This window comes from Lontra canadensis, unplaced genomic scaffold (genome assembly GCF_010015895.1).
Source record: "Lontra canadensis isolate GAN:19392208 unplaced genomic scaffold, GSC_riverotter_1.0 scaffold37, whole genome shotgun sequence".
Classification (NCBI taxonomy): Eukaryota; Metazoa; Chordata; class Mammalia; order Carnivora; family Mustelidae; genus Lontra; species Lontra canadensis.
This window is the reverse complement of record NW_022631031.1, coordinates 8330696-8353590: the sequence shown is the minus strand read 5'-3', so window position 1 is coordinate 8353590 and position 22895 is coordinate 8330696. Positions and strand designations below refer to the sequence as shown.

The following is a 22895-nucleotide window of genomic DNA, read 5'->3' as shown; positions in this document are numbered from 1 at the left end:
ATGGGTAAATGATGCTGCTGAACACTGGGGAAAGTCTGGAGAGTAAGTTTTTACCTGGGTTTGATGTCACTTTAAGATATCTGAAGGAGATGTCAAGGAGGCAAATGCATGTATGAATCTGGAATTAAGAGAAGGGGTTTAGCTTGTAGTTCCTTTCATAGAGGAAAATGAGGGGGACTGGCAGAGATCTCAAGCAGCAGCCACCAAGCTTGGGAAGCACACATTAGAAAACAAGATGTATATGCATGGCACATGTGTTATGTATAACACAAGGTGATATACATAAAAGAAAGACAGAAAAAAAGGGAGTAAAAGTGAGAAAGGATGGTTGCCTTGTTTTTCATCCTTGTGTGAAAAACTGTTTATGTGAAAAAGATAGTTATAGATATAGGCAGTTAAACAATATGCTATTGCTGCTTTGTAAATGTTCTCTACTTATATCAAAATACTTCTAATTTATCTGATAATGTAAATTCCAAAATCAGACACCCAATTGATAATAAATCATAAAGCAATTTTCTTATAAATATTTTCAGAAGCAAAAAACCATACAGATCCTTTATCTCCATCTTAAATCGTTTTTATTTTCACAATTTACCCTCTATATACATTAACCCAACTTCACAATCTTCATCTTTTTGCATTATTTTGGAGAAATGTGAGAACACTACCTTCAAAATTATATAATGTTATATTAATGAAAAATCTAATATGTGGGCCACTTTGTTTAAATAATTGTTAAAATACTAAATACTGGGGGGCCTGGGGGGCTCAGTGGGTTAAGCCTCTGCCTTCGGCTCAGGTCATGATCCCAGGATCCTGGGATCGAGCCCCACCTCGGGCTCTCTGCCCAGCAGGAAGCCTGCTTCCTCCTCTCTCTCTGCCTGCCTCTCTGCCTACTTGTGATCTGTCTATTAAATAAATAAAATCTTAAAAAAATACTAAATACTAAAATCAAGTTTATAGTTGCATGGCTGAGCATATGGTACACTGAATTTTTAACTTAAAAAATTTTTCAAAGAGTATATACATTTATTTATTTGAGAGAGCGAGCGAGAGAGCATAAGCATGCATGGGGAGAGGGGTACAGGGAAGAGCAGAGGGAGAGGGACAAGCAGACTCCTCACCACGCAGGGAGCCAACATGGGTCTTGATCCCAGGACTGGGAGATCATGACCTGAGCCGAAGGCAGACATTTAACCAACTGAGCCACCCAGAAGCCCCTAATTTTTTTTTACATTGAAAAATTTTTAACTTTGCTGATTTTTTTAAAAGGTTAATACAAGTCAAATGCCAACTAAAATTCTTATGGGTAAAAAGCAAGAAAATTCCAAGTAGTACCTTATTAGAGAGGACAAATAATTATATTCCTACCCCATATTTTTATGCTTGAATAACTATGGTTCTATATTTATTCTTTAATTTAAACAAGTTGTTTCAGTTTGTTACATACCAGTTAGCAATGTCTTTGTGAGCCACTAAATTCTGAAGAAATGCTTGTAATCCTAGTTGTCTATCTTCTAAAAAGTCAGCATTATAATTATCTTTGAACCAGCGTTTCGGTGGAAGTGCTAATCGAAAGCCGGGAAACATCTCTTTTAACTGAAAAAGAAGAAAAAAGAAAATACAATGTTCAACTCAATCATATCAATTCTATAAAATCTATCCTGTTAACCACATGAACTTGTTCATGAAATAAGCTTAAAATAAATAATTAAATTCAGCTAAGCTTTTTATAACCTCAATTGTTTTACTTGTTGATTTCTATCAGTTGTATATACATAGGCATTATAGTTGCTCCATACCCTTGCCAACACCTGACATTGTCCATCCTTTCAATGTTAGCCAATCTAATGGGTGTGTAGTAGTATTTCACTGTGGCTTTAATATGCATTTCTCTGTTGACGCGTGATGTTAACTATTTTCTTATGGGCTTTTTTTGGATCTGCATATCTTTGGTGAATTATCCATTCAACTCTTCTAACCCCTCCACTTAAAAAAAATTGGTTTATCTATTTATTATTAAGCTGCAAGAGTTCTTTATATATTCTGGATACAAGTCCTCTGTCAGATATGAATACAACAAAGATTTTCTCCCAGACTGTGGTCTGACTTTTATACACATTTTTTGATTCTTGTAACTAAAACCAGGTGATAGGTAGAGCTCTTTCTGGTACCTAGAACACTGACATAGATATTTATTAATTTTAAAGTGCCCAACTTGGAATATGTAGGAGATATTTGCTAACTTAAATTACTACTAACTTTCTTTAAAAGCTTAAGAGTTATTTAAATCCCAACTTGCTGAAGATAAGAAATATTATAGTAATATTAAGACAAGTCTACAGAGGTAAAGAGAAGTAAACATTAATTAATAACTAAGCCCTGAAAAGAAAAATAGCAAGTCATAAAGGATTAAAATAGTTCTACGGGCGCCTGTGTGGCTCAGTGTGTTAAAGCCTCTGCCTTTGGCTCAGGTCGTGACCCCAGGGTCCTGGGATCCAGTCCTGCACCGGGCTCTCTGCTCAGCAGGGAGCCTGCTTCCCTTCCTCTCTCTGCCTGCCTCTCTGCCTACTTGTGATCTCTGTCAGATAAATAAATAAAATCTTAAAAAAAAAAAAGCTCTAAATTGAAACTGTTAGAAATTAGTCTTCATGAATAAAAACTATAATAATTTCATAAGCAAGAATTCCACTTAAGTATCTGGTAACTTCATAAATTACTTTGATCTTATTTAATTATTAAAAAAAGTCAATGGAAGTACAGAATTACAGGTTTTTAATTCATCAGTGTAATAACTCAGGAACAGTAAATAAATTCATATTTAATGATGGAAATACATTACAAATAATACTTTAAGTATTTTGGCATGCTACAAAAAGTCATCTTGGTAATACCTAAATAAATGATAAAATAATTTAGCATTTTATATTTTACCTTTCATTCAAACTGAGGTTTTTCAAAATGGCATAAATTTTTTGGCAGCCAGGCAACTGCAAAATCGCATAGATGGGGTTTCTTACCACCAAAAATGTTAAGAATATACTAACTTTAGAAGTTTTGAGGGTGAAGGTGGCAGACGGGAGAAAACAGGATCAGTCAAATTCCCTCTACTAAACACCTCTCAAAATTAGGGAGTGATTTCTGATTCAAGGACAGAATCCAAGGTTACTTAGCCTCTGAGAAACATCATAAACTACTTGTTTCTTTTGGAGAAATGCTCCTGGTTTCTAAAATACTGCCCCATTCACCTGCCTCAGTTGACTTCCCTCTAGCTCTGTGACCACCTCAGCTCTTCATTATATTCTTACTGCAATTTACTCAATCAATTCCCCATCAATTCCCCAGTTTAGGTTGGTTCTAATTTTTAACTATTAAAAACAAATTAAAATAGAAAATAACAATGAATAAAACACAGTGAAAAGTGTCCTTAGAGCTAAATATTGTCTATATCCATGATTTCTTATTTTGGATAAATCCCAGAAATGTGATTATTATGTCACAATTATACACAACTTTAGGAAGCTGTGTACCCTAGGAAGATTCTAACAGTGGAAAATACCACTTCAATGTCTGTTAACTTGATGGGTGAAAAATAGTTTCTTAATTTTCCTTTGAGTCCTTGTGATACCAAATGTTTTGCAAATTTACTGGTCATTTATATTTCTTCTGTGGTTTGCCTTGTTCACATCATTTGTAGTATTTTCTACTTTTGGGTTTACTCTGTAATTTATTTTAAGAGCTTTTAATATATTGACTTTTTTAAAAAGTTTTTTTTTTTTTAAGATTTTTATTTATTCATTTGACAGAGAGAGATCACAAGTAGGCAGAGAGGTTGGCAGAGAGAGAGAAGGCAGGAAGCAGGCTCCCTGTTGAGCAGAGAGCCTGATGCGGGACTCGATCCCAGGACCCTGAGATCATGACCTGAGCCAAAGGCAGAGGCTTAACCCACTGAGCCACCCAGGCATCCCAATATATTGATTTTTTAAAAATTGAAATAAAATTTCTGTAAAATAAATTTTATTTATTTTAATATATTGAGGATTTTTATTATTATTCTTTGTTTCATATGTGCTGTAAGCAGAATTCTAGATGGCCCCATGATCTTTGTCCCTGGTATTCTTCTGTGATTTTGTTTGATCGCATAAAAGAGATTATTTAGATTTAATTAGGATTACTTTTCATTTGGCTTTAAGATAGGGGGATTATCTTGGTGAGTCTAATCTTATCATGAGCCCTTTAAAAGTCTAGCTTTCTCCCTAGCAGATGAGAAAGTCAGAGATTCAAAGCACAAAAAAGGACTTGACCTGCAATTGCTGACTTTGAAGATGGAGGGGCCATGTGCAAAGACTGGACAGTACTCTATGAACTAAGAACAACCTCTGGCTGATAACCAGCAAGGAAATGGGACCTTGGTCTTACAAGAAACTGAACTCTGCCAACAACTTAAATGAGCCCAAACCTGATACCTTCTCAGAGCTTTCGGAGAAGAGCCCGATCTAGCCAACAGTTTGACTTTGACCTTACCTAACCCTCAGTGGTAAACCCAGCTGAGACCACCTAAATCACTAAATAAACAGGTATGTTTTAGGTCACAAAGTTTGTGGTAATTTGTTAAACAGAAATAGAAACAATAATATAATACGTTAGAAATATTTTTTGTTATTCATTTTCTTATAGTCATATGATTTAGGGGCTCTTATATACATCTTCTTAAAACTCACAAGACTATATAATCATTTATATTTCTGTTAGCAGTTTTAAGATTTTCACATTTTTATACTAAAATTTTTTTTTCTAAAAAAGGGAAGTTATGTATAGAGATGGATATATAGGCTATTAAAATGAAATAAAATAGTTAATTTTCTTAGGAGTGGCAAAATTTGACTTCACTCAAACAACAGGGAGGAAAATCCACAAATATTTAAAAGTGGAACTGTCAGGAACAGATAATAAATTGAACAGATAATAATTTGAAACTGGAAAGTCCATTTTAGATTTATTAAAGTACTTACTTTATCATTAAGTCTAGAAAAGTCAGTATACCTTCTGAAAACTACCCAACTTTCTTCTGGGGTCTTCTTAACTAGTATTTTATATACCTATGCAGAAAGATGGGGAGAGAGAGAGGTGAAAAAAAAAATGTCTATAAAGATATTTAAAAATTTTCAAAATTTTTTCAAATTTCAAATTTTTTCAAATATATTCAAAAACTTTTACTTGACAACACAGGTCATAACAATTAATATGTAAAAAATATCAGAAACCATTTGGAACATCAAATGTACAAATAATCAATGTAGATACCAAAAGCAAGATTTGTTTCTTAAGAAACATTACTATGACAAATTTGCGACAAAATATTTTGGCACATACTAATAATAAATGAACTCATCGGTTCCAAATATATTTTATGTTAAATATTTAAAATTGATGAAAGAATCACACTTGAAAAAGCTGTGAAAAGTAGCCACTCTTGTCCTATACAATCAATTTAATTTCGAAACTCAATACTATCACACAAAGTTTTTGAATAAATTTAATGTTGTTTTATTCTTCAAGGCTACAATGCAGCTAAAAACTATTCATATTCGATAAAAGTTTACACTTCTATACTTATGCACAATTATCTAGGCTTTAAATAAAAAAACTTGGTTGAAGCAAGTCAATATTTTAAAAAGCATACAATAAGAAAACTATATTCTATTTTTCTTAAATATAATTTTAGAGTTTATTATGAGGAACTATTTCTGACAGACTCTCAGTGAACCATCTCCTGGTAGTTTAATACAGCGTTTTGGGCTAAACTAAATACAAGACACATAGGAAGTACTCAATAACCATTTGCTGAACAAGTGAAACTTAAAAATAAGTTTTTTTTTTTTTTAAAGTCAGCTGTGCAATAACTTTCAATTGCAGCTCTGGCGCTGCCCTCTAGCCACAAGTGGCTACTGTACACTTGAAATGTGAAAAGTCCTAACTGACTGGTGCTGTGAGTGTTAAGTACACACTGGATTTCAAAGACTGAGAACAAAAAAAAAGATGTAAAAATACTTCACTAAAATGATTTTGGATTAAGTAAAATATATTATTAAGTATAATTTCATCTGCTTCTTTTCACTTTTTAAAACATGGCTACTAGGAAATTTTAAATTACAAATCTGACTCACATTTGTGGCTCACCTAGTCTTACTGGATGCTCTAGAGAAAACTCATTGTTTAGGGACTAGATATCCTTATTTTATTCTCCCTTACAGACCTCTCTTTCAGTTTTTAAAGGGGCGAATCAGCAAGAGTTAAGGATGACTCCTTTAGTTTCGAAGTAAAAATAAATAATTCATCTTTTTAACATATAAAGAATGAGGAAGATTATTTGGATACCCACTAAAGTCTTGATCACAAGTAGGCAGAGAGGCAGACAGAGAGAGGGGGAAGCAGGCTCTAAGCAGAGAGCCTGATGTGGGGCTTGATCCCAGGACCCTGAGACCATGACCTGAAATGAAGGCAGAGGCTTTAACCCACTGAGCTACCCAGGCACTCCTGACCACTCCCTCTTTTATGTTCTAGCAGCAGTTACTCTTTACCAGAAACTTAGTATATACTACTTTGTGCTTTTCATATAGTCCTTATTTTAGGATTTTAAATAAATTATGCAGGAGCATACACCTAATTACAGAATACATACAGAGAAGCACAAAAATCCTAAGTGTACAACTTGATGAACTGTCACAAAACAAACACACTCATGTAACTAGTACCAAGCACAAGAAACAAAGCATTACCAATTGAAGCAGCCTACCTCATGGCTCCTTCCCAATCTGACTTATCACCCTGCCTAGTCACTTTTGTTCTTAAACACTTTTCAAAGGCTTGACACACTACTGACAAGAACTTACCAGTCATTCCTAACATTTTCTTCAGTTAAGAGCTCAATTCAAAGAAATATACCTAGGAAAAGTTCTCTTACAAACCTAAGACTGCCAAGCTCGTATATCCAGCTCAGACCTCTCCCCTAAACTCAACTTTATTTACATACGTATACATAATACATATGCCTGTGGACATACATCCACATATACACACACACCTAACAGCTCCATTTTCATGTCTACTAGATATCTCAAGTTTAGAATGCCCAAAAACAAATCTTGATCTTGCCCTCAAAACCTGCCATCTAATTAAACAGCAACCCTAGTGTTTACCCAAAAACTTCAGGATAATCTTTGATTTCTCTTTATTCCACATCTCAAGTTTTTACCTTCAAAACATACCCAGAATCTGATCACTGCTTAGGACTTCTTCCACCTCCCTGTCCATACCACCATCATGTCTTCCGTGGATTACTATAAGAACTTGATACATCCTGTTTCCATTCTTTCCTCCACAAAATCTAGTCTTAACTCAGCAACCAGTCAGTAATTACCAATCAGTAATGAGCCTTTAAACATTAAGTCAGATCATGTTATACTTCCTTTAAAACCTTTTCAAAGATTCCCATCTTGGGCAGAGTAAAATCTAATGGCCTTACACTGGCCGACATGCTCTACTTGATCTGTGTCTCCTTTGTCTTTACCTGTTATTTCAGTTCCTGCATCTCTCCCCATGGCTTCTTTTGCTGTCAGCCACAAGGGCCTCTGCAGCTGTCTCATCTGTCAGGAAAATTCTTTCCCCAGATATTCTCATGGCTCACTGCCTCTTAGTGAGGCCATAAGTGACAATGTGATTTAAATTTCAACTCCGGTTGTGGGGAAACTATCTCCCTTCACTCTTTTATTTTTCTTTATATCACTTAGCACCATATGACATACCACATTTTAAAATGCTTACTTATCCATCATTCATTCATTTGAATTGCTGTACTACTATCACTGAAAGAGTGCATTACACACAGTAGGTACCCCAACATGAATTAAATGAATGAAAATAACTTTGTACCCATTATTTACTTCTTCCTCCAAAGTGTTTTTAAAGACTTTATGTATTGCTGCCTTAAATTTGCCCATGAACTTCTATTTTCACACACATCATTTCAATGAATACTCGTAGCATAAGGTAGGTCAATGTAAGAAAATGGGCCACTGGCTTATCATAATTTCCAAAAATGTCAGGTCCATGCAAATTTCCTATCACATCATCAGTCTTATGATAATTTAACTCTAAAGATTGTCTCTCTTCATAAATTATCTCAATACTGATGTACACAGACACAAAAATCATCAACAAACTATTAACAAATTGCATTCAACAACACATTATAAGGGTCACTCACCATAACCAAGTGAGATTTATTTTGGGGATTCAAGAATGGTTCAGTAATTGCAAATCAATGATAAAACCACATAGACAACATGAAGGATAAAAATCATATGATCACTTCAATAGAGGCAAAAAAGCATCCCACAAAATTCAACATCTATTCATGATAAAAATTCTCAACAAAACAGATTTAGAATAAACATATCTCAACATAATAAAGGTCATATCTGAAAAACCCACAGATAATATCATACTCAATAGTGAAAAACTTTATCAGGAACAAGACAAGAATGCCTACTCCTGTCACCTTCATTCACAAAGTACTGGAAGTACTAGCCACAGCAATCATACAAGAAAAAGAAACAATGGGGGGTGCCTGGGTGGCTCAGTGGGTTAAGCCTCTGCCTTTGGCTCGGGTCATGATCTCAGGGTCCTGGGATTGATAGCCAAATAGGGCTCTCTGCTCAGCAGGGAGCCTGTTTCCCCCTCTCTCTCTGCCTGCCTCTCTTCCTACTTGTGACGTCTGTCAAATAAATAAATAAAATCTTTAAAAAACAACAAAAAAAGAAACAATGGTAAGGAAGAAGTTAAATTGTCACTATTTGCAGATGTCATGATATGGTATGCAGAAAACCTTGAAGATTCTACCATAGTAATAAACTTCCACCAGAAATAATAAACAAATCCTATAAAGTTGCAGGATACAAAACTGATACATAAGAAATTGAATTTTTTTGGTTGTGTTTCTATAAACTAACAAAGTAGCAGAAAGAGAAGTTAAGAAAATATTTCTATTTATAATTGTGCCAAACAGAATAAAATACCTTGGAATAAACTTAAGAAGGAAGTGAGAGACTTGTACTCTGAAAACTATAAAACATTGACGAAAGAAACTGAAAAAAATGCAAATAAATGGACAGATAGTCCATGTTCATGGATTGGAAGAATTAATGGTGTTAAAATGTCCATACAACCTAAAGCAATCTACAGATTCAGTGCAATCCCTATCAAAATACCAACAGCATTTTCCACAGAAGTAGACCAAATAATTGTAAAATTTGTTTGGAATCATAAAATATCCTGCATGGCCACAGCATCTTGAGAAAGAAAAAAGCTGGAGGTATCACAATCCCAGATTTCAAGGTATACCACAAAGCTGTACCAATCAAAACAAACGGTACTGGCACAAAAATAGACACATGAATCAATGGAACAGAATAGAAAGCTCAGAAATAAACCCACCCTTATACAGTCAATTAGTCTGTAACAAAGGAGGCAAGAATATACAATGGGAAAAAGTCTCTTCAACAAACGGCGCAGGGAAAACTGGACTGCAACATGTAAAAGAATGGAACTGTATCACTTTCTAACACCTTACACAAAAATAAACTCAAAAGGGATTAAAGACCTAAATGTGAGACCTGAAACCATAAAAAAAGAGAGCACATGCAGTAATTTTTTTTCACATCAGCCTTAGCGACATTTTTCTAGATAAGTCTCCCGAGGCAAGGGAAATAAAAACTAAAATAAGCTATTGGGACTACATAAAAATAAGAAGCTTTCGCAAAGCAAAGGAAAACCATTAAAACACACACACACACACACACACACACACACACACTAAAAGCAACCTACTGAATGGGAGAAGATATTTGCAAATGATATATTTGATAAGGAGTTAATATCCAAAATATATAAAAAGCTTATAAAACTCCACACAAAGAAAACCCACAAATAAATGCAATTAAAAATGAGCAGAGGACCTGAATAAAGATTTTTCCGAAGAAGACATACAGATGGCCAACAGACACAAGAAAAGATGTTCAACATCACTATCAGGGAGATACAGAGCATAACCAAAATGAGATATCACATTATATCTATCAGGGTTGCTAAAATAAAAAAGAAGAAATAATAAGTATTATCAAAGATGTGGAGAAAAAGGAACCCCTATACACTGTTGGTGGGAATGTAAATTGATGCATCCACTGAGGAAAACAGTATGACGTTTCCTCAAAAAATTAAAAATAGAATTACCATTATGATCCAGTCATTTCACTACTGGGTATTTACCCAAGGGAAATGAAAACACTAATTCAAAAAGATATTTGCATCCCTAGGTTTCCTGCAGCATTATTTATAATAGCTAAGATAGGCTGGAAGCAACCTAAGTGTCCACTGATAGATGAATGGATAAAGATGTGGTATGTACACACCTACACAATATGGAGTATCATGCAATGACAAAAAAGGATGAGATCATGCCATTTGCAACGACAATGAACACTGAGGGTACTTGCCAAGAGAAATAACTCAGACTGAAAAAGACAAATAGCATCTGATTTTACTCATATGTGGAATCTAAAAAACAAAATGAATAAACAAACAAAAAGCAGAATCAGATCTGTAAATACAGGGAACAAACTGGTGGCTGTCAGAGGAAGGAGGGTGGTAAAGTACAAAATGGGTGAAGGGAAGTGGGGAGATACAGGTCTTCAGTTATGGATGAGTAAGTCAAAGGGAAAAAGGTACAGCATAGGGAAAATAGTCAATGATACTGCAATAGCGTTATGTGGTGACAAAGGGTAGCTACACTTATGGTGAGCATAGCATAATGTATAGAGAAGTAGAATCACTATGTTGAATGCCTAAAACAAATGTAACATTGTTGTCAAATATACTCAGATAAAAAACTTTGTATAAAATTAAACATTTCCCCTAACAACAAAAATTATCTCAACAATTTTTTTCTCAGAGGTCGTTCTATACTGTTGTAGGTTTACAGCATGAAATGTTGAAGTCAACATAAAATCTTTACATCAAGAAAATCCAAGAGTAAGAACTATTCCAATTATAAGTGTATTGAGCAGGTCTCCAGATACATAAACTCACACTGATACACAAGACCAAAATATATGAACTAGCAATGAATAAACAGAAATCAGAACAAGATATCAAGAACATCAAACCACATACATGGAAATAAATCTAACTAGGGGGTGCCTGACTGGCTCAGTTAGTAGCGCATGCTTCTCTTGATCTCGGGGTCATGAGTTCAAGCCCCACACTGGGTATAGAGATTACTTAAAACGAACAAACTAACAAAAACCTCTAACTAAAACTCCTAAGATTTCTGCTCTGAAAACTATAAAAGGAAGTTAAAGATTTCAGTAAGTGGATTAGGTTTAGATTCAGAGACTCAGTACTGTAAAGATGTCAGATCTCTTTAGTCTATAGATTCAGTACAATCCCAGAACAGGGTAAAGGATAGCCAAGACAATTCTGAAGAAGAACAACAAAGCTAGACTACTTAAGCTAGCAAGTATCAAGGCCTCTCATAACGCATGTATAATTAAAGACAATGTGGAATTGGTAAATGAGGGAAAAATGGAACATAGAAACAAACCCATATATTTAAATGGTTGCCTGATCTATGACATTGGCAACGGTGCAAATGCAGAGTGGTTTTTTCAATAAAAACCTGATTACTTGATCCCATAGGGAGGGAAAAAAAGTATCTTGACCATTGTTTCACACCACGGACAAAAATAAATTCCAGATAGTTTACAGATCTAAATGTGAAAGGTCCAACAATAAAGCTTTTAGAAGAAAACATAGGACATCTTTGCAAGCTGGGAGTAGGCAGATTTTAAAAAGTGCTAACCATAAAAGAAAAAATAAATTGGACTATAGTAAAACTACGAATTTTTGTTTATCTAATGCATCACTAAGAAAGTGAAAAGGCAAGCCACAGAGATGATCATACACAGTGACAAAGCTGGAAGCAGAGCTCCCTATGGGCATAGAAACTGGACACAAGGAGTTGCCATCTTCTTTTAGCCTTTGCAAAAACCTGCACACTTGCCTCTATTATCATAGACAGAACAGTCACAATGTATGCTCTAACACAGAACTTGTTCAAAATGCACAGAAAACTATAAATCAAAGTGGAAAAAACTTTTCCAAAGAAAAATGAATAAAGGTCTTGAACAGACACTTCACAAAAGAGAGTATCTATTGGCCAAAAAAGTCTTCAATTTAATTAGTCATTAAGAATGCAAATGAAGACCACAATGTGTATTACTCTCCCCACTGGGATAGCATGAAATAATAGTGAAAAAGATGAAAAAATACCACATGTTGGCAAGGTGTGGAGTAACTGGAACTCTCCTACACTGCTTAAAGGAGTATAAACTAGTACAACTACTCTGGTACACTGTTCATCAGTATCTTTTAAAGCTAGCCATATGATCTAGCAATTTTACTCCTATGCAGATGTAAAACAAACATTTTAATGTGTTTAGTGAGCAGTAAGTACCAAAAGGTTCACAGTAGTACCATTTGTAACAGCCCCAAACTAAAAATTATCCATATGCTCTTCAACAGTACAATGGATAAAAATAAACTGTAGTATATTCACATAAAGGAATACTATCAGTAATAAAAATGAGCTTTTACATGCAGGATTAAGGATGGATCTTACAAACACAATGCTGAAGAGAACACACCCAAAAGAGTACATATTCTGTATTTCCATTGGCATAAAGTAGAAAAATAGGCAAAATTAATGTAGGCTATCATGAGGGTGAGTATTGACTGACAGAGAGCCTGGTTGGGGGTTGCTTTTTGGATCCTGGTAATGTTTTGTTTCTTGATTTGTGTGCTGGTTTCAAGTAAAATGAAGTTTACTACAGCATGACAGAATTTAGAGGTGTAAAACTTACTTGAATTTTATGTTCAAGAAATTATAAGTACAGGTAATAATTTAACCCAGGTATAGAACATAGGTTAGTCAATTTTTCACTTTCTACTGATATACAGCAGAAGTCAATACTCACAGTAAATTTAGCTCTTTCTTCCATCACTTCATAACCCAGTATAGTAGGTGTAGAAGGTCTATCTTCCAAATATACTGTTTCAGGATTTTGTTCTTCACTTTCTCTTGGTCTAGCAGAATACTCAATGGAAGAATCTGCACCTGTAAATTTAGTCCTAATGAGGGGACTGCTACAGACAGATGAAGTACTATCCATTTGATCGGGTACACTTGTCTGTTTAAAATTACCCATATTTGAGTCCTCTAACTGGCCTTTGGAAGAGTTTGAGCTTGTTGAGATACTCCCAAAAGAAGAACTTCTTTGGTTTCTGTTGGCTGTAAAACTGGAAGCAGAGTTCCCTATGGGCATAGGAACTGGGACATAAGGAGTTGCCATCTTCTTTTAGACTTTGCAATAAACCTCACAATGCTGAGTCCAAACACTTAGAGAACAACTAATATGAAATCCATTATTTTCTTCTTAGGAGTTCACTATCTAAAAATGAGAAGAACATATTGAAAGATTAGTCTTTAATTTGGAGCATTATCCAAAAAAAACCCTGAATGTTCACAACCATTTCTTTTGATTTTGTTACACTCCATTACTTCATTTGGAATGAAAACACACCTCAAATCACTTCATTTAATCCCAAGATATCATCTCTAAGGATTCCCATTTGCAAGATAAAGAGAGCAGAACTATTCCACACTCTTTCTTGACCTTCATATTACATGTCATCCTTTTTAATCTCCACTTTCTTTCCTTGTGATAGATTTCTGTAATGTTCATTTGAAACCGATTTCACCTACACAGAAGAATTGGGAACAGGAAGAGTAGTAAAGACCTTTCTGAAGCTTTATTGTCTACTCTGGTCCTGACAGTTCCACATACAGTACAAGGGGAGGGAAAAAGGAAGAAAAGAAAGGGAGAATTATTCACATTTCCTTTTGATTTAATTAGTGAAACTCTAAAGAATTACTCAGAGTAATAACTGAACAATAAGCTTAGATGCTACAAGGTAAATATCAACTGTTCTTAAGGTAACCATTTATTAAACCCAGGACCAAATGTACTTGAAAACAAAACAAAACAAAACAAAACAAAACAGTGACCAAATTAAATTAGTCAAATAAGACCCAAACTTACATTCAACAAGATGAAATGACTGAAAGTTAAAATGTTCTTCACAGTTTCCAGGTCACCAGTAATCCTGCTATGCCAGAAACTGAGGGAACTTAACAAATCCTTATAACTCATCCCTGTTGTAATCCCTGTTGTCAAAAGGACTGGTTTATCTTGTCTCAGAATCTCATAGTTACACAATGAAAGGGTTTCCCACTAAGGGTTAAATGATAAATAATAAATTAAGAAACTGTAATAACTACAGACCCGTGAAATGACACATAACAAGGGGTTTGACTATCTTAACCACATCTAGGCAACTCCGCTGGTGAGAAAGGTAGGAAGAGAGCCGCAGGACTTGGAAAGACGCTGAAGTAAGATTTTTAATCCAGCACGTGGCTCTGGGCAACCTTCCTCATCATCAAAGATTCAAGAAACTTGAACTGCTGATTCACTACTCCTCGGTTCTGCTTGATGGCCTCCCCCAAAAGTAGTAAATAAAAGTCTGAAATCTTATCCTTTCCAAGGCCTGTGGGATAGCTCTGCCCCTTGCCACTCAACTACCTGAGGCCCTGAGGCTGGGGAGAGAGGACGACCATCAATACAATCACTGACGCGCAAAGAAGTGAGCACTACCCAAACTTCATGAAAATAAATGTATTGGGATCATTAATAGCGTCTTCACTTTTGCCTTAGCACAGAGATGCTCCAAGGGTTAACACAGTGTTACACTGGAAAACCTCGGTCAGGTGTGGTGGCCCGAGCCTGAGCAACACGGTAGGAGAAGAGAAGTGGGTAGCGAGAGAAAAGTGGAGAAACCCAGGCGCAGCTCGACCCTAGGAGTGCCTGGTCCGTACTAGAGCAGGCCACGGGTCTTCGGCTCACAGGACGGAGAAACCCACTGCTCCCGGGGCTCCCCGAGGCCCCAAGACCTTGCCACCTCCGCCGCCCGGTGAGAGGCCAGTGCCTCCCACACGCACGGCGGGGTCTGCGGTGGCCTAAGGATGGCCCGGAGGCTCCCGCGGGGCCCCTCCACCCTCCGGTGGAGTCCGCCCGCCGCCCGCCAGCCACGGGGTCGCAGGTGTCACTCGCATGAGCGCCCAGGACAGCGCCCGCTGCGTTCTCCCTACCTCAGCCCACTCCGCGATTCCGTTTGAGCGCACTTCCCTGTGACGGTTACATCCGACCCTCCTTAACCGCAGCTTTTCGTCTCCACCCACAGGACCAAGAAGCCTCACGTGACTTTCCGCCCCCAAAGCAGCTGCTCCCAGCCTGTGCCGGGCTCTACCCTGGCTGCCCGGCCCAGGATCCTAGCGAGGTGGAGGGTGGGGCCAAACCCGGCCGCCTCTCCCGGAAGTGACGTTACGCAAAGGCGCTATTCCCGCCTCCTTCGTCACCCCCCACCCCAGAGGTCGGGACAGGAGTTCCACGGACGGGGCTTCTTGGCAGCTGGGTTGGTCATAGTTTTGTGGTAAGCATCCCACCTTCTCTGCCCTAGGCTTATTTTTGTAAACTAACTTTGAGAAATGGAGGTTAGGACTCTCAGTTTGTCGCACAGGTGATCTGAACATTACAGTTCCGAGGAGGAACTACAGCCAGCATTGGTCCAGGCTCTTGCTTTGCATCATGGGACTTGTAGTCGTCACTCACTAGCTTGGGCTGGTTCTAATAGGTTATAGATTGTTTTCTAGAATTAGTAGCGCTTTAAGGGATGACAATCGATTCTAAGAGTGGGAAGATAGAACACTGCACTTAAGCTTATTCGCCCTATCATTGAAAGATAATTGAAATTATTGAGGGGTTTTGTGTTTTTACAGTCCAGGGAGCAGTTTTATCTCAAATGATACATGAGGCTTGTTAGACTTGGACATCTGAAGACCTGTAAACTTATGGGGAAAGCTGTTTTTTGATAGTCAAGTACCAAAATTTAGACCAGTTCACAGGGTTGTTTATCATTAGAATTGTGCATTTTGATTTAAAGATTATCCCATGATTTCTAGGCTTTAGAACATTACGAAGACTGGGAAACATTGATAGCTGTGATTTCAAAATGAGCATAGGAAAAGAATCTGCTTTGTGGCATAATAATGCTTTTGATTGATGGTATTGCCCTTCTTGTGTGATTGAGACATAAAAAGGGAATTCTGTGGAAACAGTAGACTAAAACGTGAGTTTTCTGTTCAGAGTTGGTAGTCTTGACCTTGAAGTGGCAGTTATATCCATGAGTTCTGTAAGTGAATAAGGGTATAGAGAGAAAAGAAAGGAAAAAGATTTGCCTTGGAGTATTTCCTTCACCTGTGGGCAGGGCTGCAGATGGTAGCAAAAGATACTTATAATGAGAAAATTTAAAATCCAAAATCAATCCAAAGCCAAGGTAAATTAAACTTTCAAGAGACAAAAGTGACAAATACCACAGTTAGGAGGAGGAAGGATCTAGGAAAGTTGAAATTGTCCAAGAAGAACTTCCTACACAAATTATTGAAAGGAACACACAGGATAGAGAGACTATATGTATTCTTTATCTTGCAGACTATTGAAAGGTTTTTTAAAGTTGAGGTATAATTTACATATTACATTAGCTTTAAGTGTGCAACATAGTTATTTGACATTTGTATATATTGAGAAAATGGTCGCTACAATAAATCTAGTTAACATCTGTCACCATACATAGTTCCAGAAGTTTTTTCATGTCATGAGGACATTGATATTTACTTTCTTGCAATTTTCAGATATTCAATCAAAACAGTATTATTAACTATAATTGCCATCCTTTACATTATATCCTTGTGATTTACTTATTTTCTAACTAGAAGTTTGTACCTTTCAACCTGTTTATGCATTTTGTTCACCTCCACCTCTGGTAACCACGAATCTGTTCTCTGTATCTATGAACTTGTTGTTTGGTTTTTGTTTTTTTAAATTCCATATATAAGTGAAATCATATGATATTTGTCTTTCTTTGACTTATTTCACTTAGCATAATGCTTTCTAGGTCAATCCATGCTGTCAGAAATGACAAGATTTCATTCTTTTTTTATGGCTGTGTAATATTCTGTTATATCTATCTACCTATTATCTCTCTCTCTCTCTCATCTTCTTTATCCATTCATCTATTTTTTTTAAAGATTTCATTTATTTATTTATTTGACAGACAAAGATCGCAAGTAGGCAGAGAGGCGGGCAGAGAGAGAGAGGGGGAAGCAGGCTCCCCACTGAGCAGAGAGCTGGATGCGGGACCTGATCCCAGGACCCTGGGATCATGACCTGAGCCGAAGTCAGAGGCTTTAACCCACTGACCCACCTAGGCATCCCTATCCATTCATCTATTGATAGACATTTAAGTGTGTTTCCAAATTTGGCTATTGTAAATAATGGTGCAGTGAGTATGGGAGTGTGTATATGATATTTTTTTGTTTTTGTTTTTTGTTGTTGTTTGTTTCAAAATTTTATTTACATTCTAGTTAGTTAACATATAGTGCAATATTGGTTTCTGGAATAGAATTCAGTGATACATCACTACATACACACCCACTGCTCATCACAAGTGCCCTCCTTAATACCCATGCCCCATCTCGCCCATCCCTCCCACTTCCCTCCAGCAACAGTCAGTTTGTTCTCTATCTTCAAAAGTCCCTTATGATTTGCTTCCCTCTCTTTTTTTTCCTTCTCATATGTTCATCTCTCTTGTTAAATTCCACATATGAGTAAAATCATAGGGTATTTTTCTTTCTCTGACTTAGCTTAGAATACTACAGCCTAGTTCCATCCATTTGTTTGCGAATGGCAAGATTTCATTCTTGTTGATAGTTGAGTAGTATTCCAGTGTGTGTGTGTGTGTGTGTGTGTGTGTGTGTGTGTGTGTACACCACATCTTCTTTATCCATTCATCCGTTGATGAACATTTGGACTCTTTCCATAATTTAGCTATTGTTGTTAATGCTGCCATAAACATTAGGGTTCACATACCCCTTTGAATCTGTATTTTTATATTATTTGGGTAAATACCTAGTGGTGCAATTGCTGAGTAGTAGGGTAGTTCTGTTTTCCATTCTTGAGGAACCTCCATACTGTTTTCCAGAGTGAAAGTACTGTTTTTAAAGAAAAAGAAAAAAAAAGTTCCAGTAGCAGAAAGAGCTCTGGTCTGAGAATTATGAATCTGCTACCAATTTGAGTTAGTGTTTTTGTTTTCTTTGGATAAATACCCAGAAGTGGAATTTTTGGATTATATGGTAATTCTATTTTTAATTTTTTTAGGAACCTACACACTGTTTTCCATAGTGGCTGCACCAGTTTACATTCTCACCAACAGTACATGAAAGTTCCCTTTCTCCACATCCTCACCAACACTTGTTATTTCTTATCTTTTTTTAAAAAATGATACATGAGTATAGTTTAATTTAATTTAATTTTTTTAAGTAATCTTTATGCCCAGTGTGGGGTTCGAACTCACAACTCCAAAATCAAGAGTTGTATTCCCTATTGACTGAGCAGCCAGGCACCCCTATTTCTTGTCTTTTGGATAATAACCAGTCTGACAAGTGTGAGGTGATAATCTCATTGTGTTTTTTCTTAATTTAAGTTTTTATTTAAACTTCAGTTAGTTAACATGTACTGTAATATTAGTTTCAGTTATATAATACAGTGATTGAACACTTCCATGTAACACCTGGAGCTCATCACAAGTATACTCCTTAATCCCCATCACCTATTTAACCCATCCCCCCCAACCCCTGCAGTCATTTTGGTTTTGATTTGCATTTCTCTGAAGATTAGTACAGTTGAGTGTTTTTCCATATGCCTGTTGGCCATCCATATGTCTTCTTTGGAAAAATGTCCGTTTAGATCCTCTGCCCAATTGTTGTTACTGAATTGTGTGAGGTCTTTATATATTTTGGATGTTAACACCTTATTAGATCCCACATGATTTGCAAATATTTTCTCCCATTCAGTAGGTTGCCTTTTCATTTTATAGATAATTTACTTTGCTCTGCAGAAGGTTTTTAGTTTGATATAATCCCACTTGTTTGTTCTTGCTTCTGTTGCCTTTGCTTTTGAGGCTGGATCCAAAAAAATCATTGCCAAGACTCATGTCAAGGAGTTTCCCACCTATGTTTTCTTTGAGGAGTTTTATGGTTTCAGGTTTTACATTCAAGTCTTTAATCCCTCTTGAGTTAATTTTTGTGTATGGTGTAAAGATACACCGTAGTTTTATTTTTGTACATATGGTTGTCCAGTTTTTCCAACACCATTTATTGAAGAGACTATCCTTTCCCCATTTTATATTCTTGGTTTCTTTGTCATAAATTAATTGACCATGTATGTATGGGTTTATTTTTGGGCTCCTGAATGTCTTTAATAATCAAGAAAGTATATCCTGTGGTTGTCAGAGTGAAAGTTACATTTTGACAGAACATATGTAATGGCTAGTCTCTATGCCATATTTTAGTTAATTTTGGATGACTTTATATAGTACACACAATCAAATAAAATTGTGTACATTTTAATTTGTAGAGTAACAGACCATTTTTCAGTCCTTTCCTTATTTTAATTTTATATAAAATATATACATCGAGTAGGATATTTTGAGCCCACTCTAGAAACAATTTTATACAATGATATATAGATATTGGTAATGGTGGGTGAAAGGTTTAGAAAGAGAGGGAAGAATGGTATAAAAAAACAAAACCAAAAACCCAGCAGAAAAAAATATGTACATAGGCAGACATCTCTTGAGGTGGCTTCCTGGAGTCCGACATTTGCCCCTTCTCTGGAACTGGTCTGTCTTTTGTAAGGCTGGGCCCCTAATATGTTAGTCTGATAACAAATGTTTTTTGTCATAGTTAATTGTTCTTAAGGAGGACATTTGACTTAAATCATATCCAAAGGATGCTCTCTCCTAGGAATTAAAAGAGGTGGGAGGAAGATACAGACTGGAAGTCACTTGAGGTAAAGTCAGATAAAGGAAATTTTGTGGTAAGTGGGTCAAAAAAGTGAAGTCAGATAGAGGAAATTTTGTGGTAAATGGGTCAAAAAAGTGGGTCACCGGAGTTGATCTGGTCATTCCCCATTCTTGACTTTTACTTGGAGTTCATGAGATACCCTAGTGTACTTTCAATAGATTTGTTTTTTGCTTAAACCTAGCCAGAGTTAGTTCTTCTTATAAACAAAAGTATAACTACTACAGCAAGTTAGAAGGAGGCCTGGTTTTTTAAGCTTCATATTCAGTTTATGAAGTTTAAAAGCAGATAAAATACAAACAATTCCTTCTCAGTGATTTATAATGCCTAAATTAATATAAAAAACAACTCCTGTTCAGTTATTATTTTGGGATACTTTCATGGATTCCCTAATTTGTGTGTGTTGTTTTCCATAGGTGGTGTTTTCTGTGATTTCGTGTTCAGGATCTGTAATCTACTTACTCCTATTTTCTCACTGCCATGAAATTGTAAGGGTCCAGAGAAGAACCACAAGTGACCTATTCTTAAAATAACAGGTGGTGATCAAAGTAACAGGGGAACACTGACAGCCAACTTTATTGCAATTAACCTGTGACCTTTGCAATTTCCTAAATCTGTGGTAGGAATTATATGGTATATATAATGGTACAGAGAATACACTGTTTAGTATCCCTACCATTGATTCATTTGTGAATTCCACTCATCAAATTACGTAAGGAAAATTTCAAAAGCATATGTGAAAATCTTAAGGGAAATATAACAGATCAAATTCCCTCACAAAATCACTAGATCTTAATTACAGCTTTAGAACTGAAAGAAACTAAAGAGATCATGGAGATAAGCCTCTATTTTAGAGCTAAGACTACTGAGGAAAACAGAAGCTTAAAGATCTGCCTATAATCACAAAGCTAGTGAATCCTTGAGTATTCAACAAGTAAGCTGCTCATCACACATAATAAGACACCCTTTCCTGAGCACTTCTTTTTTTTTTTTTTTTTTTAAAGATTTTATTTATTTATTTGAGAGAGAGAGTGAGAGTGAGCATGAGAGGGGGAGAAAGAGAGAGGGAGAAGCAGACTCCCCGTGGAGCTGGGAGCCTGATGTTGGACTTGGTCCCAGGACTCGGTGATCATGACCTGAGCCGGAGGCAGTTGCCCAACCAACTGACGGAGCCACCGGGGCACCCCCCACTGAGCACTTAATGTATATTCTTTTGACCTAATGTCTTTAAGCCTCTCAACTGAGTCTTATCTCTGGTACATTCTCAAGTAACGTTTGATACCTGGGAAGTCTTCTTGGATTTTATGATGAGAAGGCCTACATTGGGCCTTTAAGTGTTGGTGGGAATTGAGTAAATAAAGGTCACACCAGGGAGGGTCAAAGACTTGAGAGAGGACATAGTAGAGTGTAGGGTGTTGTTTCCTCATTGAGGAGACTAGCCTCATTGGGTTGAAAGGTATGTAGCTGGAAGTAGAAAGATGAGCTCCTATTCATTCCTCAAATTGTCTCAGATGCAGTCTCACCAGTAATGTCTATTTGATAGAATTAAGGAAATCCCCTCCTCAATGATCCTTTTGTATTTGGTATGTGAATGGAGGCAGTCATCACATTATACAGCACACTTATTTATGTGTGCAGCATAAAGGTCGGGATCATATAGACATTGATGTGCTGACCATACCTTACATTGTACCTGAGTAAAGCAAGTACTTCAAGTATAGTCAAGTATAGTCCCCATAATTACTATTTTTTTATGCCTGACCCACTTATTCACATTTCCTATAAATCCCTTTAGACATTTGTTTTTTTAACTCCTAGTTTAGAAAACAAAATTGAATTCTTTGAGTCAGCCTGTGAGACCCTTCATGAACTGACTTTTATCTAGTTTTATAGTCTGTTTCCTCCAGTTTAATTAATTAATCAACTAACCAGCTATTCATTGAGTACCTATCACATGCAATGAATCTCACTGAACAACCATATCAATTATTTCCCATTCTGAACTCTTCATTTTCTCTCCTGCTAGCATTTGTTGTTGCTTTTGTGTGGGAGTTATCCTACTTCTCTCATCCCATTTCTGAGTCCCAGCTCTAGGTGACCTCCATTTTTGTCTTAATCCCTCTCAACCATATCCTCACCGTTCCTTCTACAAGCTTCTGCTGTAGCCATCCTCATATTAGATGTGGTTGTCCTTGTGTGTCTGCCTTCCTGACTAGAACACATGTTTCTTGAGGCAGAGATTATGTTCTTTTCTTCTTCTTCACTGGTTGACAGAAACTCTGGCATATGTGAGGTCAAACTGAATGAATAAATGAATGAAAAGTTGTGAATAAAGTTTTGTTTTGTGTGTGTGTGTGTGTGTTTTGCATCAGCTCAGTGGCTTAATGTAAACAAACAAAAATTACATACATATTCTCAGGGGAATTTGGTTTCAAAGAAATAACACTTGCTCTATGAAACAAAATGAAGCTGCTCTGGTTAAGAGAAAAGATTCTTTCATTTATTCACAATAATTTCTAAACTATTGGACTAGATAGATGATTTCAAAGGTCCATTTAAGATCTAGTGTCTTATAAATTTATGTGTGTAATTTGAAATCTGAAGTAGATAACGGAATGAATATCACAGACTGGTTAGCAATGATAAGATCTATAAAAGGCATTAGGCTGAGCAAAAATAAAAATGTAAAAAAAAAACAAACCTAAACTACTGAAATTAAACAGACCAATGGATGGATATTATT

The 22895-nt window shown here is 36.3% G+C and overlaps 1 protein-coding gene across 2 annotated transcripts in view; it reads right to left on the bottom strand.

Annotated features, from left to right (window-relative positions):
- The window catches only part of SNX16 (sorting nexin 16), a 39835-nt gene extending 24310 nt beyond the window's left edge, over positions 1–15525 (bottom strand). Inside the window, exons 1-5 of one of the 2 annotated variants that reach the window (XM_032869112.1) lie at positions 15326–15525; positions 13322–13568; positions 13095–13234; positions 5016–5102; positions 1454–1602 (exon numbers count right to left, since the gene is read on the bottom strand). In XM_032869112.1, the coding sequence (XP_032725003.1) occupies positions 1454–1602; positions 5016–5102; positions 13095–13234; positions 13322–13469 (524 nt within the window). In that variant the 5' untranslated portion in view covers positions 13470–13568; positions 15326–15525. Of the gene's footprint in view, positions 1–1453; positions 1603–5015; positions 5103–13094; positions 13569–15325 lie in introns of both variants that reach the window. The other variant, XM_032869111.1, reaches the window with a different exon arrangement.
- Between the last annotated feature and the right edge of the window lie 7370 nt (positions 15526–22895).